We start from the raw sequence: 21,693 nt of genomic DNA, 5'->3' as shown, positions 1-21,693 counted from the left end.
AGCTAATTTTGTAAGTAAACAAACAAAAAAAGTCACCTTCCTAGCAGTTGTGACTATAATCCTATCAATTTGACCATTTGGAAGAAGTAGAACCATCTGGGCATGGTGGTGCACACCTGTAATCCCAGTACTTGGGAGGCTGAGACAGGAAGATTGCAGGTCTGAGATCAGACTCAGCAACTTAGTGAGATAGCATCTTGGAGAGATTCTATTTCAAAATAAAAAAATAAAAAGTGCTAGGGGGGGTCTAGATTGTAGGTAGAATGTCCCTGGATTCAATCCCAGTACCACAAAAATAAATAAATAAATAAATAAATAAATAAATAAAAAATAGAGCCAATTAGTAACTAGTTCTAGAACCAGAAAATGATTCATATCAATTCATCTTTTTAGGATTCAGTCTTTAAATGTTAGGTTATAGGCCTTTCCCATAATACTATCTTCCAAATTATCTTTGTAAAATAAACTTGAAAAAAATTACAAAAGCTGGGCATGGTGGTGCACACTTGGAATTCCTGCATTTGGGAGGCTGAGACAGGAGGATGGAGGTTCAAGGACAGCCTCAGCTAATTAGTGAGACCCTTGAAACTCAGTGAGACCCTGTTTCAAAATAAAGAATAAAAAATAGGGCTGGAAGCCAGGCATGGTGCTTGTAATCTCAGCATTCAGGAGACTGAAACCAGAGGATCGCAGTTTTGGACAGCCTCAGCTACTTAGTAAGGCCCTCCGGAACTTAGTGGGACCCTGTTTCAAAATAAAGAATGAAAAATAGGGCAGGGGGTATAGCTAGGAGGTCCAATGACCCTGGGTTCCATCCCCAGACCACGAAAAAAAAAAAAAAATAGGGCTGGAGGTATAGCTCGGAAGTAGAATGGCCCTGGGTTGCATCCCCACTACCTCAAAAAAAAAAAAAAGTAAATAAAATAAAATAAAATAAAATGAACTTGGAGCTGAGTGTGGTAGCACACACTTATATAATTCCAGTATTTGGGAGGCTGAAACAGGAAGATTGCGGGCTTGTGGCCAGCCTCAGCAACTTAGAGAGGCCTTCTGCAATTTAGTGAGATTCTGTTTCAAAATAAAAAAACAAAATAGGAGTGGAGCTATATCTTTGGGGGTAGAATACTTATGGGTTCTGTCCCCAGTACTGCTAAATAATAAAGAACTTGTAGTTTAGAATAGTTTTTAAATTTACAGAAAAAAAATGCAGACATAGTACAGAGTTCCCATACACCTCACACCCAGTTTATCCTAATAGTAACACCTGATATCAATAGGGTACATTTGTCACAATTAATGAGCCAGTTTTGACAACATTATGAACTAATGTCTATATTTTATTCAGATTTCTTTGGTTTTTACCTGATGCTCATTCTCTGACAAAGTCTTTAATTTTTTTTTTTTTTTTTTTAGGTACTGGGGTTCCTGGAAACCCTTCTTCCTCCGGGCTATACTCCCAGACCTATTTTATTCTTATATTTGGAAACAGGGTCTCTTAAGCCAGTGAGGCTGGCTTTAAACCTGCACAATCCTCCTGTCTCTGCCTCCCAAGAGTGGGGATTACAAGCGTGCGCCACCACGTCTGGCTTAAAGTCTTTAATATTTTTAAACTAGATTTTTAAATTTAAAAATAATACCTGCACATATATTTAAAATAGCATAAAATAAACAATATCACTCTCTTCTTTCTGTCCCAGTCATATTTCCTATAGGAAACTACTGCTAAGAGTTTCTCATGCATCCTTCTGAAAGTTTTATATGCATATATAAGAATAAATATGTATATATATTTTCTATACAAAGGGGTATTTTTTCCTCTGTAGTTGTTTACTGATAAGTACCTAGTGCCTTAACTCATTGTCCTATCTAGCTAGCTAGATCTAGCTAGATAGATAGATAGTACTGGAGATCGAATCCGAGAGCATTCTACCTCTGAGCTACATCTTTAGTCGTATTTTATTTTTTATCTTGAAACAAGGTCTCACTAAGTTGCAGAGGGTCTCACTAAGTAGCTGTGGCTGGCAGCAAACCTGTGATCCTTTTAGCCTCCCAAGTACTGAGATTACAAGCATCCGCCACCATCACTTATTGTTTTAAAATCACTACATACTTTTTTACATAGTATCATCATTTTTTTTACCAATTCCTTATAAATTTACATTTAGAAATTTATATATGTTTTGCATATAGAAAACAATATTATAAAGACTATACACTTTTATATACTTGACCAAATATACATATGATAAATTCCCATAATTGAATTCTACCAAATGATATGTGCATTTAAATTTTTCACAGATAGAAACTGTCAGACTTCCCTACAAAGAACTCTACTGCCTTAGACGCCTACTGGCTATGTGTACAGGGGCCTATTCCCCCATACCTTCATCAGCAAGTGTGCGCTATCAAGTTATTCAAATTTCCTTGGTATGCTTCCAATTTTTCATCTTCTTTTCCTCTCCAGCCTCAAGTTTTCTTTCCTTCTTTGTAGCTCCCTGGTCACTTTTGGTTTTCTTCCTTCCAGTACTTTTTTGCTACATGTACACTCTTGCCTCCTCTCCCCCTTCACTTCACCAACAATCTCATCTTTCCTGTTCACAGATTTCCCTTACAGTTTCTATGCAGTTCAGCATGATTGAATAAAAACCAGACACAGTTTCCTGGCTCTCCCAAACTGCTGCCCTCCTAAACCAAGACAGAATGTTAATGGGGGAACCTGAAAACCCTTAATCTGAGTCAAAATACGAAAAGGAATACATCCATCTTGGTGTAACTCTGAGGGGAAAAAAACAGCTAAAAATATTCTGCATTGTTCCCTTTGTTAAAACTTGAATCTGTTGTTTTCTACATTCCACACCTAGATAGGATTCCTCCCTTTGATTTAATAGTTCATAATTTTTATTCATCACTTTCTCTATGGATGGATGGATGGATGGATGGATGGTAGGCAAATTGACAGATGGATGAATGGATGGATGGATGGACAGATGATAGATAGACAGATACAATCAGATAGATAGAGTTGGAGTGGAGACAAAAGAAGGGATGGAAGAAAAAATCCAAAAGTGGCTGATTGAGAAATAGGAACAAATGGGCAGGAAGGGGAGCGTGAAAAGCAAAGGACAGCTGCTTAGGGCACAAAGCTGACTTCTTAAGTCCTCTAAGTTGTTTGCTTAGTTTTACCATCACTCCCTGAATTTCAGAGTTCTAAAAACAGAACTGTCAACAGGAATGGGTTGGAGGATGGGGCATGGCAGAAGGGAGAGTGAAAGTTTCTTATTCCTCTGATTTTGACCTCCCCCTACCCCAACTTCTTATCCAGCAAAGCTCCATCCACCACCAAGGATCAGCTTAATAGAATAAACCACTTAGGGCAAGGCTCAGGGCAAGTCAAAGACCCCACAATCTCCTTGCCTATTAAGCCTCTTAGGAGTTAGAATGCTGCTAAAGAAAGTGATATTATGGCCAGGCTACTTAGAAAGAACACAAGGATGTGACTTTGGGAAGAGGGAGGCCAGTTTGGGGGTTTATGAGCATCTTAACTAAGGATGATGGGGCGGGGCTGGCTGCACAAGGGGACAAGTGGCCGGCATGAGAATGGCGCCTCTTCTAAGTCTTCAAGCCAGGATTTAGGAGAAGAGTATTTGTAAAATGTACAGGTGGGGGGAGACCTAGTTGGGGCAAAAACATTTCCTCCCTTAAAATTAAGGGGAAAACAGTTTTAAGCTTTATATGAGTACAGTAATTTGAAAAAAATAAAAAAAACATAACAGTTCTTTCCTAGCTGAAGTTCCCATGCCCCAGGTCTCCTGTCACTTCCTTGTCCTTTTGCTCCAGATGACTGGGAAAGAGTAAACAGCTGTAGGCATGCTACCTGAGTGGCTGGCCAGGCAGAGGAGAAGAACAGACTTACCAAGTCCTTTTGCCCTAGAAAAAGTCCTTGCAGCTTACTGTCTCACCCCAGGTAGGAGTTTAGTGTAGAATGCTAGTCATTACCACTCTATGCCTTCTGGAAAAGCTCAAAGAAGAGGGCCATTGATTGAGCTCCAAAATCATCTTTGAGCTGAGTATCATGGTATACACCCATAATCCTAGTACTTGGGACCCTGGGACAGGATGACCACAGGTTTGAGGCCAGCTTCAGCAACATAATAAGGTCCTTTGCAACTTAGTGAGAGCCTGTTTTAAAAATAAAAAATAAAAAAAATAGGGCTGGGGGCGTGGCTCTGAGGTAGAATTTCCCTGGGTTCAATCCCCAGACACACACACTCGCACACACACATAAACACACACACACACACACACACACACACACACACACACACACACACACACACATCTTCCTTCCAGCCCCCATTTAACTGGAGCCAGGAAAGAAAGATTCCAAAAGTCTGTCCCAAACTGCATCAACTCATAAGGGAGCCGGGCGTGGTGGTGCACACTTGTGATCCCCGCACTTGGGAGGCTGAAACAGGAGGATTGTGTAGGTTCGAAGCCAGCCTCAGCTACTTAGTGAGGCTCTCAGCAACTTAGTGAAACCCTGTTTCCAAATAAAATACAAAACAGGTCTGGGAGAATAGCCCAAAGGTAGAAAGCTCCTGAGTTCCACCCCCAGTACCACCACACACACAAAAAAACCAAAACCAAACCAAAACAAAACAAAAAAAACCTCATAAGGGATCAGGGCTTGCCAGAGTTGCAGTCCTATAATGTGATCAAGAGAAGAGGTGAGCGTGGCGGGCGGGCAGCTGGTCCAACAGACTTCGAACCTGTAGCCATGCTCTTGTAAGAGCTAACATTTACTGAAGGCTTCATTTGTGCCAGGCACTGTTCCTAGGGCTATACTTGTATTTTATATTAATTCATTTAATCTTTATGACCCTGAAAGATTGGTACTAGCATTTGTTCCTCTCTACCCTGAGGAAACAGAGGCATAGAAAGAATAGGTGTGTCTGTCCCACCTCAGAAATTGCTCTCCTCGCCTTGTAGATCTGGGAGGTGCCTTGAATATCCCCAAGGCAGGTGCTGTAGCACTAAAGTGTTAGGAGTCAGCAGACACTAACTAAAGCCATGTCCCCCATCCCTGTCAAGACATTTAAGAAACTTTTTTGTTCTTTTTAGGTCATGCATTAGGCACTGAGAACAGTGATAGAGAAGACACAGTCCCTACCCCAAGGAACTCGCAAGTTTGTCGACAAAGGCCTGTGAGTACCCAAAACAGATCCTGCTTAAAGAATGACCCCTACAAAAGACTCCTGCAATTTCTTAAAGTACAGATACAGCCTGACTTATGGGCATGAAGAGCTTAGAGCAACATCCGGCACACAGTGGACAGCTTCAAGTACTCTTTTTTTTCTGCAGTGCTAGGGATTAAACCCTGAGCCTCCTGCATACTAGGCAAGTGCTCTACCTTCTCGCTACATCCCCAGGCCTCTTATTAACTCATGAATCTGACCCATGGCCTCTCTCTTCTGGGATTTTCTTCCTCCCCATTGATTCTGGAGCCAAATTCTCAGGGTTTGAATCTCAGCTCTGCTTCTTTTCATTTGTGTGACAATGGACATATTGCTAAAATGTTCTGTGCCCCAGTTTTCTCAATTTTTTGTTTTGATTTGCTTCTGGCGAGTGTTCTATTTCCAAGCTACACCCTTAGATCTTTTTAATTTTTATTTTGAAAAAGTGTCTCACTAAGTTGCTGAGGCTGGCCTGGAACTGGCGACCCTCCTGTTTCAGCCTCCCAAGTACTGGGATTATGAGTAGGTGCCATTGAGCCTAGCTCCTCATCTGTAAATAGAAACAAACAGTATCTATCTCTTACTGATTGTATGAAGATTAAATTAATCATTACCTGTAAAGTATTCAAAATAGTGCTTGATATACAGAAAGTACTCAAAAGGAGTTAGCTGAATGTGGTGGCACACACTTGTAATCTCAGCACTTGGGAGGCTGAGACAGGAGGATCACAGGTTCACAGCCAGTCTCAGATACTTATTGATGCTCTCTGCAATTTAGTGAGACCCTGTTTCAAAATAAAGAATAAAAAATAGGGATGGGAGTGTAGCACAAAGGTAGAATGCCCCTGGGTTCAATCCCAGTAACACACACACATACACACAGGAGTTAGCTCAGTGGTAGTGCACTTGCCTAGCATATGCAAGGCCCTAGGTTCAATTCCCAGTACCCCCCAAAATGGAGGGATTAACTATTAGGAGTAATCTTATGCTCCTGCCTTTGCCTGCAGTCATTTCACTAGCAATAAAAAAAAGACTGAATTTAAATGCATCTGGTACAGTTAGTTTAAGGAGGAGAGGAAGTCTCTAGGACTAAATAGGAGGAGAACAGTTCCCCTGGGATGTTGGAAGAATAACCCTGGAACTTGTTAATTAAGATCTTGTTAATGAATCTGCTTGTTAATGATCTATTAAATAATCACACAATGCAGTTTACCACACACGTGAAGCCTTTTTTCAAATGCTTGCTCTTTCCAATCCTCCTGGCCCAGCTCTGACTTCTACAGGTCCCCCGCCTAAGGGGCCAGCCCTTCCAAACCCTTCCCACCCGACCCTGCCCTCTGCATCGCTTCCTAATCCTGTAGCCTAAGCAAGGTCTCCAGGGCAGAAAGCAGCCTTTGCCTTGATTCTGCCCATCATTTTTCAAGCCAAGGCATTATGCATCTAAGCCAAACATTTCCCTCCACAAAATAAAAAGAGAGCCTTGGAAATAAAAAATAAAGGTCCTCAGCCAGGTGTGGTGGTGCACGCTTGTAACCCGAGCATTTGGGAGGCTGAGACAGGAGGATCACAGTCTGAGGACAGTCTCAGTTACTACTTAATGAGGCCCTTTGCAACTCAAAATGAAGAACAAAAAATAGGTGCTGGGAAGGTAGCTCGGTGGTAGAATGCCATAGGTTCCATCCCCAGTACCACAAAAATAAATAAATAAATAAATAAATAAATAAATAATAAAGTTCCTCAACTTTGCTGAGAAGAAAAGCTAAGGGTAAATTTCTTTCAGTGGGGATCTATCAAAATGAAACTTCAACTGAGGTGTCACAAATATGTACAGCAAGTGGCCTGCCAGCCTACCTTCACAAGAAGTCTATGACAGTTGGGGAACTTTTGTCCCAAACCACCTAAGACAAGAATAATGTGGCCAGTGCCAGGGAATGGACTCAGCCCAACTTCAAGGACAAACTGGCATGTAAGAGGGCTCCCTCTAGGTTGAGGACTAGGGCGTTTCATAAACTCTTCTAATTCCTTAAGATCATTTTGCTTTTTTGACAGATATTCTTAGAAGAGAAAGAGTATATGGGGTATATATGAGTATATTGAAGTGGTTAGATTACAGAGCACACCTGTGTTATCTTTTCTGATTCAGCAACCCTGTAAGGTGAGGTAAGGACTATTCACCACCTCCCATTTTATTATGAGTAACCAGGGCTCAGAGCAATGAAGCAAGTAATCAGCCCAGAGCTTCTAATTACGCCCCTGTCCTGTCACTGAACTGCTATTTCACTTCTCGCTCACTTCCCACATGCCAGGAGGGGCCCGGCCCTGCTCTGGACCCTGTGCTGTTCTTCAGTCTATGTCAAAGTGAGTAGAGCCAGCCTGCAGGCAGCCTTGGCAGAACTGGGCAGAGGAAACAGTGATCCTGGGTATATTTACTCTCACACCAGATGCTTCTAAGCCAGGTGCTACATGAGGAGAGGCACTGGAAGGAGTCACAAAGGACACAGACACGGGCCCACAGGAGAAGGACAGTTAAGCAGATAATTATAATATAGTGTGACGTGTGTCTAAAAAGGCAGAATTATGGTCTGTGGGAAGGGAGAACAGCACCTCCCACTCTAGAAGCAAAGTTGATGAGAACAACCCTCATGCACAGGTACCTGAAGCACCTGAGCTTTGGATGGAGCCCAGTTCACTGTCCATTTAACCTCCCACCCATTGGTAGCGGCCCCTAGAAGGTTTCAAGCTTGGAGCAGAAAGCCAATCTGCAGGTGGTGCTGACAACTTCTGCCACCGAGAGAGATTCCTTTCCTAGAACCCTCCAACCCTTTCTTACAAATGACCATTTGAAAGCTTAAGGGCTGGGGAAGAAGAGAGGAGGCTGGCCACAAAACAAAAAACAACAGCAGCAGCAGCAGCAGCGCCTCCACAGCCCCCTGAAGCCCTTCAGGCCGTGGAGGCACAATGAGGAGAGCAGCTGCTGGCTGGAGCCTGGGAGCATGGGGCGGGCTCTGGCCTCCCTCGCATCTGGCTAAGCACCTCCAGCCTCCGCTGGGCCACCTCATGATGACAATATTGCACCAAGAAGGGTAGGGCTGAGCCTACAACGTCAGCTGATCAGCAATAAGAGAGGAAAAGGGAGCCACCTGAGGAGCAGCTGAGGCAAAGTGGGGCTAGAGGCAGCTGGACAGAGGCCCCCAGGGCGGGAGCTGGGAAAACAAGGTTTTGCTTGTGCCGTTGCTCATCCTTCCTGACTCCTCGGCGAAATGGCGGAATGATATCCTGCCCTGTCCATTCCCCTCATCCTAACTCTCCTTCCTTCAAGGCCAGGCTTCTCTGCGAAACCTTCCCTCTACTCCTTTCACCCTGGATGAGCAGTTCAGGAGCCTTAAGTGGTGTGAGAATCACATGGGGATGCTGCCTGCTAAATACAGAGTTGGAGGGTCTAGCCTGGGCCCTGGGGATCTGCCCTGTCCACAGAACTCTCCACCCACACCAGCACAGGTGATCCGAATGAAGCAGGCAGCTGGTCCTTAGATCACATATGGGAATCACAGCCTTGGGGCCGACTCCCTCTCATGACTCCTCTAGCACTTATCAGCTGTTTATTTTACATTATCATTTCTTTCTCCTGTAGGAATTCTAACTACTCATCTTAACCGTGGGGCCCTCGAGAAAAGGAAGTGTGATCTCCTGCTTCTCTGGTTCCCCTGTGAACAGCACTGAGCCCAAGGCTCTGCACACAAGGACTCAGGAAATGTTCGTGGATGGAGAGAGATGGAGATAAGAGGCGGGGGAAGGGAAACCGCAGTGGGGATGGCAGGGGACCGAGGCCCTGCAGGAGGGAACTGTTTTTAGGATGCCTACGTGTGCCAGGCTGGAACAACGATTTGTTTTGCCTTCCTTTTTCCTTTCCTCAATACTCTTGGCACCATGTGTCCAACCTCCCTCGTGAAAGTCAAGCCTGAGTAATGCACCTCCTGTAGGAAACTTTGCCAAGAAGCCTTGCCAGGAATCCCCAGTGCTATGTGGCTTAGCTTAATGGCCAAGTGAGCATTCCAGGTCCTGAGACCTATCATGTCTCTGTACAGGGCAAAGAATAGAGCTGACCGTGAACTTCAGTAAAAGGCTGAGGGCCGTTATCTATCTCACTAAACATCAGCAGGGTAATGCCCTCCTTCACTCAGCAAAAGAGTCCTCTGGTGGTTAAGATATCATATGTCATCAGAAAGTATTTTATAGTGACTTTAAAGTTACTTTAAAATCAGGACCCTCTGTCCTGTTGGGCCTCAGAACCACATAAGCAGCGAATGGACATTCTCAAGAATGCCTGGCTATGGGACGAAGTGCCGTAGAGAGCTGAGGTCAGCTCTCAGATCCTGGCAGGGAGAATTCCATTCTCGCTTTATCATGAACCTCCCTTGGCATACACGCAGTTCTTTCTTCCACTCTCAGATGCTCCACTTTGTCCACAAGAGCAAACTGCCGTGCCTCACTCCTTTGAATAAATAACTCCTTTTTTAATTTTCAGACAACTTAGAGGTTGCTTGCTCCAGAAAGCTATCCCTGAGAGAGACAAGATCAGATGCTCCTGTTTCTAATCCCATGGCACTTTATACTTCCCTGTGATAGCACTTTTCACAACATCCTGCAGTTGCTAACTAAATTGAAGCTCCGGGAAGGTGGGGCTATAATCAGTCTCATGATTCTGTCCCCCATACTTAGCATGGTGCCCATAACAATGTAGGTATTCAGTAAATATGAGTATTAAATATGAATATGCAGAGCTGGGCGTGGTGATACATGTTGTAATCCCAGCATTTGAGAGGCTGAGATAGGAGGATCGCAGTTCGTGGACAGCCTCAGCTACCTAGTGAGGCCCTTTGCTACTCAGTGAGACCCTGTTTCAAAATGAAGAATAAAAAATAGGGCTGGGGATGTAGTAGGCCTCTGAGTTCTATCCCCAGTACTAAAAAAAAAAAAAAAAATGAAGATGTAGCTGGGCATGGTGGCACACTTGTAATGGGAGGCTGAGCCAGGAGGATTACAGGTTCACAGCCAGCCTCAGCTACTTAGTGAGACCCTGTCTTGAAATAAAGGAATAAAAAAATAAAAAACAGGGCTGGGGGCATAGCTTGGAGGTAGAATACAATGCCCCTGGGTTCCATCCCCAGTACTGCAAAAAACAAAAACAAACAAAAAACTAAATAAATATGAATATGTAAATATGAATGATTAAACGGATCAATGAGTGTATCTCATTCCCTTCCAGTGACAGCAGCTGAATTGTGCCTCGTGTACTTTGTCATAGTTTCATTCACTGCCACCAAAAAACAGCGGAGATGAGGTAGTACCATTCTTTCTGTAGTACCAGTATCTTATAGAGATAAAATCAGGGCTCACAGGATCACCCCAATACAGACTCCAGGAGGTACCTTCCATTATCAAAGATATATGCAATGCTCCCAGGGCAATATGCCATCACCAAGATATACCGGCCAGCAGCCCAGTGCCAGGCTTGATGGTACAGTCTCCTTCCAGTTACTCAACTTCTCATCAACTCACTTTTTCATGAAGATGGGACAGGCACACTCAGGAAAGAGCAAGGGCAACAGAGAGCTGTCCGTGCTGCGCCAGGAAGATGGAAGGAGGTGGCACTGCAGCCAGGCATCCCTGCGGTTAGGAAAGGGTTAAGCCTACATGTCTGGGCTTTTTTACCCATAAATCAGCCTTGACTGCTGCTCAGTCTGAATGAAGCCCCACCAGGTTGGCCTGTCAGGAAGGAAGCCCATGCGTCCAGACTTTTGTTGTTCTAAGGATTTTTTTTTTTTTTTTTTTAATTTTACTGCTCAGGAAGGAAGCTGAAGCCTAGGCTCTAACTGCAGTCCTGCTGATTCCTCCCCTAGCATGCCACTGCCCTTACCTCGCCACCTTAGACGCCCCTTCCTCTTCTAGAATTCCTTCTGAACTCTGATTTTGGAATTTGGGTCTAAATCACAGACTTTTCCCCTTCTTGGGTTTTTGTTTTTTACCTTGGTATTGAGAGTATTCTATCCCATATGCTAGGCAAATGCTCTACCACTAAGTCATTGTAAAATTTTATTTTAAGACAAGATCTTGCTAAATTGTCTAGGCTGGCGGAGTATGGTAGCACACACCTGTAATCGCAATACATGGGAGGCTGAGACAGGAGGATTGTCGGTTTAAAGACAGCCTTAGCAACTTAGCGAAACCCTCAAGCAACTTACTGAAACCCTGTCTCAAAATAAAAAAATAAAAGGGTCTGGGGTGTAGCTTAATGTCCCTGAATGTAATCCTTCTATCAAATAAAACAAACAAACAAACAAATTGTCCAGACTGGCCTCAAACTTACAATCCTCTTGCTTCAGCCTCTAGAGTTGCTCTCACTCCTTCTTTAAAAACCACAAATTAAGGAAATTCAGCATTTCCCTTCCTACCTCCCATATACCTTTGTGCTTACATGTGAGAAGGGGCTGGGGCCAGGGAAAGAGAACTGGGTGCTCCCTGGTCTGCAGAGACATTCTGGTCTGGCAGTGAGCGCTTCCCTTGAAGGGCATGAAGGAGCTGGTAAGAAACGGGCCTCCAGTGGCCACGGCTGCTCCATTCCTATGTGACCATGAGTTTTCAAACATAAGCCACTGTCTTGAAACAGAGACTTAAACCCAAGGTCCTCAGGCAGAGGGTCGTCCACTCCCCACCTCTCCCACTGACAAGCACATTCTCTGGTATTCCCAAACCCCACGGGGGCTTTTTTTCTCCAAAGAGAAAAACACTGAGTTTATTTGTGTGCTCAGGGCAATGACAGCCCTCTTTTACTCCTAAGAGAATGCACAGCGACACTGTGGGGAGAGGCTGGTCCCCGCCCACCCCTGCCCTCCCCCACCCCGCTAATCCCTCCCCAGCACCCCCATCACAGCCCCGCTGCTGTATTTCTCTCCTGACCTGCAAGGCCCCTTGGAGCCCCGTCCTAAGCCTCCCCCAAGCAGAGACAATCCATCATGCTGTGGGCCTGTGACACACACAGATGGGGGAAGGTTCTCAGATCTGTCTCACAGAGGCAAGAGGGTAAAAGTGTCTGTGTAACAAAATCTAAGGACATACTAGAAACTCCGGGACTTTGAATTCTAATTCTAGTCAAATACCATTACGGCAAATCTGATTATATATAGCCCAAATCTCTTTCCCTCTCATCTTCTAATAACCCATTTATTTCAAACCATATCTGATAATACAGAAGTCCAGAATGAGAAAATATCATGAGACTAGGACTATCTGACCTGGGCCACTGGCTAGATTTCTAACCTAGTCAAGTCCCTTCTGGACTCAGAGACTCTAACTCTAATATTAACTTGCTTCTAAATAAAACCAAGGGAGAAGGAGGTCAGAGGGACAGCAGGGCTAATCCTGGTGGATGGATGATAATGAAGGGAGGGGAAGCAGCTGGCCATCACGAAGGGGGTTTTTGTGCCTCTTCCCCCCCACTCCATGTTGCCATAGACATGAATGTATGTGAAAGGATGCTATATACATGCCAGGCGTTAATGACCCTGTGCTTGGCTCTATCAGTGCTAACAAGGGAGATTATACTGTCAGATTGTCCTGGGAATAATAACAGTCATTATGTATTGAGCACTCAGTATATGTGAGGAACTGTCTTAAGCATTATCTGTGTATTTAATCTCATTCAGCCCTTCACATCATCCCTTTAAGGTTATGTAATTCCCATTTTACAGATGAGAATACTGAGGCCCAGAGAGGTTAAATAAACTAGCCCAGTGTCATAAAGTGCTAAAGGGTCAAGATCTAACTACACAGACTGCACTCATAGCTACTATATTACACTGCCTCCCTTCACACTTTTAAGTTGAGGTTCGAAGGGGCAAACATAGTTTTTATTTCCCTAAACAGGTACTTATAATGGTAGGCCACTGACCTGGTTTAAATCAAATCCCAAAAAGAAAGGTCAAAGGGAAACAGTATAGTATTAGCTGGCAACTAAATGGGAATCATCTACCTGGAAATAAAGTGAATGCCTTTCCAGGCTCCCATGACTTTCTGACTGACTCTCTAAGATGGATGCAAAGCCCTAGTCTCACCTACAAATGAATTTCAGTGGAAAAAGACAAATCTCCTCTGGCACACCCTAGTCAGGCTTACTGGGCTTGATTTCTCATGAGACTACACCAAAGTGTCCCTTCTTCACCCCTTGTAGCTCCAGACTTGCCTAAAGCTATAGATGAGCTGAAGAGAATGCACTGGGCCCAGCATCACCTCTCTCCAACAACACAACTTTCATTTCCTCCAGGTCATCTGCAATCAGAATACAGTCCACAGAGAAACTTGACAGTCAAATATCTGAATTGCCAGATGGCTCCATGTGTCTGCTAACCCCCACATCACTTGACTGTTTCCAGCTTCAACCAGAAACTAGGCAGAAACTCTTTTCTAAATACACACCAAAAGCTAACTTGCATTTATGGGCTCCATGACAAGGGATGTAATGCTGCAGGGAAACATTTGGGAAAGGGATAGACTCCAGTCTCAAGTTTCTAGAGGGTTAGAAGAAAAACGCAAATTTGTTTTTGATTCTATAGTACTCCAACTGATCAATATAACTATATTTGAGAAAGAGGATTTCACATGTCTTTCGAAAAGCCTCTGCCTTGGTCATTATCAAGACTCAAGGCCTACCTGGGCATGGTGGCACATGCCTGTAATCCCAGCACTTGGGTTTAAGGACAGTCTCAGCAATTTAGCCAGGCTCTCAGAAACTTAGCAAGAACCTGTTTCAAATTTTTAAAAATTTTAAGAAAGGGCTAGGGGTATAGCTCAGAGGTGAGCTATCCCTGGATTCAATGTCCAACACCAAAAACAAACAAACAAACAACACAAGGCTTAAATCAATTCTTCCTTTCTTTCCTCAGGCCTCTATGCCAGATTCTGGTCAGTGTGGTACTGAAGACTGAATGGCAAATTGATAAAAACTTATGGTAAAAGCTAGATCATAACCGCACCATCATTGTACTCAACACTCGACTAAAAACTTACTAAACCCTTTGATGTGCCTAGCACCAAGGGGGGGGGGGAATTAACACTGTAAGTAAAATGTGACTAAGATAAAAAAAATCTAACCCACTGGGTAAGGCCAAGAGAGGGATGCTTCCCTCCTATATACTTTCAGCATCTCCCAGGTTTACTGGTTGATACCATAGACTGCCATTTTCTAGGCCTAAACCTCACAGTTCCAATACAGGACCTCTTTCCAGAAAAGGCATAAGAAAGTTATTTTGCAGAAAATTCTCCTTGTCCCAAAGAAAGGAAACGAATCCTTACCCTGTAACACACACTTTGAGGATAAAAACAGGTTTTGTTCAACCACAGATGCCAAATTCAAATGATACTTTAAAAAAAATTAAGGCTTTTTAGCTGTTACATAGCAATAAACTATTCTTAAGTCTGTACTTCATCTCTCTTTAAGAGATATAAAATGGCCTTTAGAAAAATGGTTAAACTGTTAGATGAGAATATTCAAGTCCAAAAATTGTTGTTATTTTGGTGTGAAAATGTCTGGATTTTTACAATGAAATGTACTATGACTCTAATTTTCAAGTGTTTATAATGAGCATGTTCCAAAGTGTGCTGATATTTATTAACCAGATGGATGTGGTTAATGAGCCAAAAACAAGAAAAACCACTATGAAAATATAACTCTATTAAATGTATTATCAGTCCAAATCCCGAGTATTTACAAAGAATATATTTCAACAACGTGTGCTAATATGTATTAACCAGATGGGGGTGTTCATAAGGGTTAAAAACAAGAAAACCCAATATAAAAATATATAGTTCTATTTTTCAGTTTCCTCTGCCCTGCCTAATGAGGAAAAGGAGTGGGGAAGGGGCAGCTTTTGTTATTTGGATACAGTGTGTGTGTGTGTTTTGTTTTGAAACAAAAAAGGGCCACCAAATAATCAACCTGGGGGCGCTGACCGGAAGGCAGCCCCGGAAAACTTCCCGTGGGAAGAGTTGCAGGAATCGCCGACTTCACCGAGCCCGCTGTGCGGCGCGGGCTGCGCGGGGCCGCCGAGGAGCGCGCTGGCCTCCCGGCTCCAGGACCCGGCGGGCGGGAAGCTCGTTCTGAGCCCAGAGGGGAAGGCGCCAAGTCCTCGGACAGACGGACAGACGGACGGCGAGGCAGGCGAGGCCGTCCTCCGCGCAGCCCCGCCCTCCGCCCACCTGCGCCCCCGCCTGCTCAGGGGGGTTTGGGGCGCCGGCTGCAGGGCGGGCGGCCCGGCGGGTGCGCGGAGTTCTCCCTCCGCCTCTAAGTACCGCAGCGGAGCACGGCGAGGTCGGCGACATTTCTAAAGCCACTCGGAGCCGCCTCTGGCGCAGACGGGGTCCTTGGCGGGCGAGCGAGCGCCCCCCGGGTGGCCCTCCGCGCCCTCCCCCGTGCGATCAATTACCAGCCACCCTTCTGCCGGGCAGGGGCGAGGGGCTGGCTGGCGGCGCGGGGAAACGCGGCCGATCACTCCTGCATGACAATTGACCGAGGGAGGGCGCGAGGCAGGAGGGAGGGCGGCCGGCGTCCGTTTTCTCACCATGGTGATTAGGCATTCTGGCCGTGCGAGGCGAGGAGGCGGCCGCCGAGCAGAGCAGCGGCGCGGCGCGGCGCGGAGCGAGGCCAGGCGAAGAGACCGGAGTACGGAGCCCCGCGCCCGCGAGCTGCGCCGCGCCGAGCCAAGCCGGGCCAGATGGCTCTGCGGCCATCAGGGACCGCTCCCGTCCAGCCCGGCCCCACTTTAGCTGTGCAAACATTTCTTTATCCCAACAAGACAATTAAACCCAGCAGCATGAAAAGGAGTCTCCATGACCGTGTTGGGAGTGAACAACTAGAAACCACCACACATCACAGGAGTTCCTGCCCCCTGGGAGGTAGGGAGGGGAAAGAGGCTCTGGAAGACCCCCCTCGGGAGCAGCTGAGCCAGAATCAGGAGGCCTGGGCAGTGGGGACAGAGGGAACCATCTGACCCCTGTGCTCCGGTGATTTGCTGACCCTTTCACACCGGTCATCTCCAGCTGCAATACAGAGGTGGAGCCTGGTGACCTTGAAACTGTCCCAGTCATTCTCCCCAACCCAGGCCAAATCTTGGCCCGCGCAGTCTCAGAGCCCTTGGGAAGTGCTCCAGCTAACGTGGCCCAAGACTCCAGGCTGCCCTCCACCCAAGTGGTTCAGCTGACTCTTAGGACACAGGGTATTCAATGACACTTGCCTTTATAAAGACACATCTTGGAGTATAAAATACCTTCTACTCAGGGCTTTGGGGACCTGAGAATGATTTTTCAAATACATCAAAGATGAGAGCAAGCCAGGCGTGCTGACACAGGCCTGTAATCCTAGTACTTGGGAGGCTAAGACAGGAGGATCACAGGTTCACCTCAGCAACTTAGCAGGATCCTTAGCAACTTAGGAGGGGCTGGGAGTATAGCTCAGAGGTAGAATACCCCTGGGCTCAAACCCCCCCCCCTAAAAAAAAGAGATGAGAGCAAAGCAAAATATCCAGGAGCTGCTGTGAGCCATCAGGTCTCCCGCCTGCCTGCGAAACTGCCTGAAAGCTGGGGAGGACGAGGGAAGAGAGCCACGCAAAGCCACTTATGGTCAGTGCCCAATGCCCATTCCTAGGGTGTGCCAGAAGGCAGGGCCAGTCAAAGCCCCACAGGAACAGCTCTGGGCCTTCTCAGCCAACTCCAGTGTGGGCTGAGTGCATAGACAGGCAGGCTGGCCAAAGACTGTCACCCAGGCAGGAGTCTGGACACAAGGGTGGCTTAAAGGGAGAGGCACGTGACACAGCAGAGTGCTGAGGGAATAATAAACGTATGGATTCTAGCACAAGGCAGCAGACAGTACTTACCTTCCCTTTTGTTGTAAAGTTTCCTTAATGAGGAATGTTTATTTTAAAGGCCCTGGGAAACATATCTGTAGACACTTCATATGTAAGACACAACGTGGACTACTCGTAATTGGTCCATAAATTTTAGCATCATTCCCCTGGACAAGGAGCCTTGGGGACTGATTCAGGGAGTGACAATAAACTGGAGTTACCTCGGTCCCCTTCTTGGGGAATTATGTATCCTCCACGAAGGGCTTCTCACAAAACACTTTTTCCATTTTTCAGTGCAAATAAGTCAGTCCTGTAGAGCAAAGACTTCCTTGTTCCATAAAGCCCAACACCTACCTCAGGATCACCTGTGATGCCAAGTGGACGGACAGGCAAGCAACTGGAATCATCTACTGGAGAGAGGATACTTTACCCAAATAGCTCTATTCCCATTTTCAAAAGAAAATGCATACTTAATCACAAAAGAAATTTTATTAGTACCCAGATTTAAGGAATGAACACTAGTGTATTACACCCTGCCTACCGGCCCCTCTTGCAAAGACGCTCACATGTGGATATATCTGCATATGGATACAGTCTATGAGCAAGGGGTGGCTCCAACAGTAAAAATGGTCAGTATTTCCATTATAAAAACTGATTTTTTTCAGTGACCTAAAACTCAGTCATAAAACTTCTACTGAGTAAGGGACACACACACACACACACACACACACACACACACACATCCAGGCTCACCCACCACACCCTACCAGCCAACAAAGCTCTAAAACTAAATGCTTACTTAGGAGTTTCAGTATGGTATTTAATTAAAACATTTTTTACATTTATGAAAAATATTTTATTTATATGAAAAGAACTGAAAAACGAGGCAGCCATATCAGAAATTAATTCTAGATTTTAATAATAAAAACCCTAAAATACACATGATTCATTTTGACAATCCAGGCAAAAGCACTCTATTCTATTCCTTGGCTCTTTTGAACATTTTCCCTCCTCTCTTCTTGCCTCCCCATCCCCCATCGCTGCCCCATCTGCCCCTGCAGCTCTCTCTCCCTCTGGACGCAGTCTTGTATACTGTCACTCGATTATCTGAGAAATATTACTTATTTCAAAACGGTTCTGTAGGGAGGACCTGAAAGGCATCTAGTGGGAATAATCAGGCCTTCTAACGGCCCTTAAATATGTATTTACATAAAACAGACCATAAATATTCCGGCACATGTCGGCGTATGACAAGAGCCAAGAAAGCTGCTACCGACTTTGTCGTGGTGCCTCTTCAACCCTTCCTTGCAGAAAATGTTTGTCCTGCCTTCCAAAAACTCAAAATCAAAAGCACAGATGTTGCCCAGCCCAATCCTGGGAAGGCTGCTACACTATCCGAGGCAAGGAAAGGAGAAAGGAGCACAAATCCAGGGCTGCCATGGGGTGACAGTCTCATCTTCACTTGGCACCTTTGTGTCTGACTAAAGATCAGTCACAAATGCAACTCTAACTAATAACATGGGTGTGTACAAACAGCCTGTGCTCACAGGCACTCCTCTAGGTCCAGTGTCTGTATACAAGAAAAGGAGAACACAGAGTCCTCCGTAAAGGAAGACTATTTTAAACAAATACAAGGGGAAAGGACTCCGATTTATAGAACATGACAATTTGAAATAAAGAAGTTTCCCCACCCTTCTGATCAGAATCTCATTAATTTCAAGGTCAGAATTCCATTTCACTTTGGGAGACAGACTCATTTAATTTTTCTCCACCCAGGCGTATTCCTGTGTGAGGGATCCATCTCCATGGGGGATGGCACTACCACAATGCAAACCAGGCAAACAGAAGAGTTATGGCTTTGACACTCAGAGGGGAATGGATATCCACGTCCATGAGTTCTGACTTGACTAACAAGCTTCTGCCTGCTCTGGGAGTCTCATACAGGTTTGGGCTAAAAAAAAAAAAAAAAAAAAAACCACAGCAAAATGGAGACAATCTAGATCTGTTAGGCGAGAAGAAAGGAGTCATGATCTCCAGATGTTACTCCTCTGTGGCATATTCGTTTTGAGAAGATTTCATTTTCAACTTGTACTTGGAAGGGAAAAGGGGCAGAACTGGCCACACCCTAACCCAAGGAGTTTTCACCAGAGGTCAGATTACAGCCAGCCTTGATCAATTACACATTCCTCAACAAATAAAAACTACAAATAAAAAGGGGGGAAAAAAAGGCAGGCCAATACAGTGCCAATACCCCAGCAGGTATAACCAAGAAGCAGGATCGTACATAACACACGGGAGTGGACAGAAAGTGAGAGGCGGCAGGGCGGGGAGCCAGAGTGTGAGAGGCACACTAGCAGTGGTGCTGTCACAGAGCAGCCTTCTCCTCCCTCAAGTGGGGAGGTCTCCAGCTTACAGACGCTGACATAAAGACACACTCGCAACATATTTCAAAACCAAAGAGCGATGGATTTACAAGGCAGGTTGATTTTATGATGACTTTTATTGAAAAGGTACGCTGGGTTTAGGCAGATGCCTTTTAGCGCAGGAAAGTTAACACAGTGCCTAATTCAAGGAGACAGCCTGAGGAAGCGGTGCCGACAGGGGAGAGAGCTGCAATGTCTCTATTACTCTCCTCGGCATCATAAAGAGAAGAGAAAAAAATGGTATTCGTGTTGGTGGTTAGAGAGAGGACGGGAGCACAAAAACATAGAGAAGAGGGGAAAGCAAATCTCAGATGTAGTTTTCTTAAGAAAATAAAATGGAGCAAATCTTAGAACAAAGGGTTGGGTGGAAAAACACCCTCAGTTCATAAATTCTCACCAGGCTTGAAGAAAACTGCTCTGTCTACCCACAGCCCAAAAGCTTGAAAACACAATTATTTTCTGATTATATCAGAGGGGAAGATTGCAAGGTTCAGCACTCCTAGTCTACGAGTTCCAAATAAAGCTTTAGTTCCAACCATATGAATGTAACCAGAGCCCAGTGAGGTACTTGGAGAACACGAGAAAAGCCATTTCATAAGCAGAAATTAATAATAGTGGTGAACATCAACTATGGAGCGGTCACACAGGCGAACCATGTCTAGTCCTAAAAGTGAGCCCCGGGATAAGCGTCCAGCAGACCTGTCAAATCCCAAGAGAAGTCGGCTTCCCAGCCTTTCGATCACAAGGAAAACACAGCTGTTTGAAATGCTTTATGGTGATTGACGACACCTTTGTCCTTCTCTGAAAAATAGCCTGATGTGGACAAGGGCTGAGAGTTGTGAAAATAAAATCACGTGGAGTCTGCTAGCTGAAATACAATGGAAACGCTAAAAAATAATCCCCCGATCAGAGAAACATGAGGACAGCAAAGAGAGCAGGAGGGACAAGTTTCTCCAGGCCTCCCTAGGAACCTGCAATTTCTCATGAAATGACCTTCACTCCAATGTATATATGGTACCTTCTTCACTCCACAGTCCCCAGGGAAGAAGCCAGCCTTGTTCAAGAGAGAAAAACATTGCAGAGGCCAACTTGCCTCTGGCTACTTTCAGAAAAACACTTCCTATAAGAACTATCAGCACTCATTGGTGAGAGACAAACGTTAGCACTCCAAAGCTCTCACAAGGGAGGCGACAGCCCTTCCCATTGCTTGAGTGTGCTCAGCCGACCTGTTGAACACTACTGCTGAACACTACTGTGAGGCTGGGCTTACTAGGGGTGAGGGAGGGCTCCAACCAAAGTACTTACATCTGTCATTCCGATCCTCTGGGCTAGATGAGGCTTCCCGATCAGAAATGAGGCCAGAGACCGCAAAGATCTTCTTCCCAGTGTCATCGACCTTAAGTGAACCGGGGGAGCTAGATGGCAGCTGGGTCCCAAAGTCATATTCCTTGCCATCAGCATCTGAGAAGCGCAGGTGGGGAGATTCAGTGTCGTGGCAGTTCTTAAGTCGCTTGGCCGGCGTAAAGGCTGACTGATAGCTCTCCCGGTCCTCGGTGGAAGCAAAGGGACGGAAGGCCCCCACACCACTATGATTCAGCATACTGATTGGGGTGCAATCTAGATTTGGGGGAGCAAACTGAGGGTGGAGATGTAGTAAGGAAGGGGGGAAATCACGGTTGGCAAAAGTGCCCGGCACCCCACCTTGCCGATGGTACATAGAGGCAAAGGTGTAGGAACCGTTGGTGAACGGAATATGCACGTCCTTGTCTACCGAGACCGGTACGCCAAAGGGTCGTGGCTGCTGACAAGGGATGGAAGCATCCCGGCTGGCCTCGGCGGTGGATGCCAGGACCATCAGTGCTGGGGATGCCAGAGGGTTGGGAAGGTAGGATGAGTTCTCCATCTTGAAGGCTGCCCGGTGTAAGTCCATCGGAGTCTCTCTCAATGGCCGGCGTCACACAAGAAGCAGTCTTCCCCAGAAGGGAGGCCAAGTGGCACCTTGGATCAGGGCGGGGAGTGTTACTGAGGAATCATGCCCTTCTAAGACCTGCGGAAACAGCAAAGAGGAAAAAAAAAGAGGGGGGAGGAAAGTCAGGGGGAGAAAAAAAGGGAAACCCCAAGTGATCGAAACACCATCCT

At 45.5% G+C, this 21,693-nt stretch overlaps 1 protein-coding gene across 2 annotated transcripts in view; it reads right to left on the bottom strand.

Moving 5' to 3' along the window:
* Positions 1 to 21,484, bottom strand: part of RNF220 (ring finger protein 220) — a gene marked incomplete at its 5' end in the record, with an annotated part of 265,038 nt that extends 243,554 nt beyond the window's left edge. For both annotated transcript variants that reach the window (XM_080692424.1, XM_080692425.1), the window contains one exon: positions 20,860 to 21,484. In XM_080692424.1, the coding sequence (XP_080548550.1) occupies positions 20,860 to 21,484 (625 nt within the window). The remainder of the gene's footprint in view (positions 1 to 20,859) is intronic.
* Between the last annotated feature and the right edge of the window lie 209 nt (positions 21,485 to 21,693).

Source organism: Muscardinus avellanarius, assembly GCF_963383645.1.
Source record: "Muscardinus avellanarius genome assembly, chromosome: 3".
In the NCBI taxonomy this organism is placed as follows: Eukaryota; Metazoa; Chordata; class Mammalia; order Rodentia; family Gliridae; genus Muscardinus; species Muscardinus avellanarius.
This window is presented reverse-complemented; position numbering and strand designations above follow the sequence as displayed.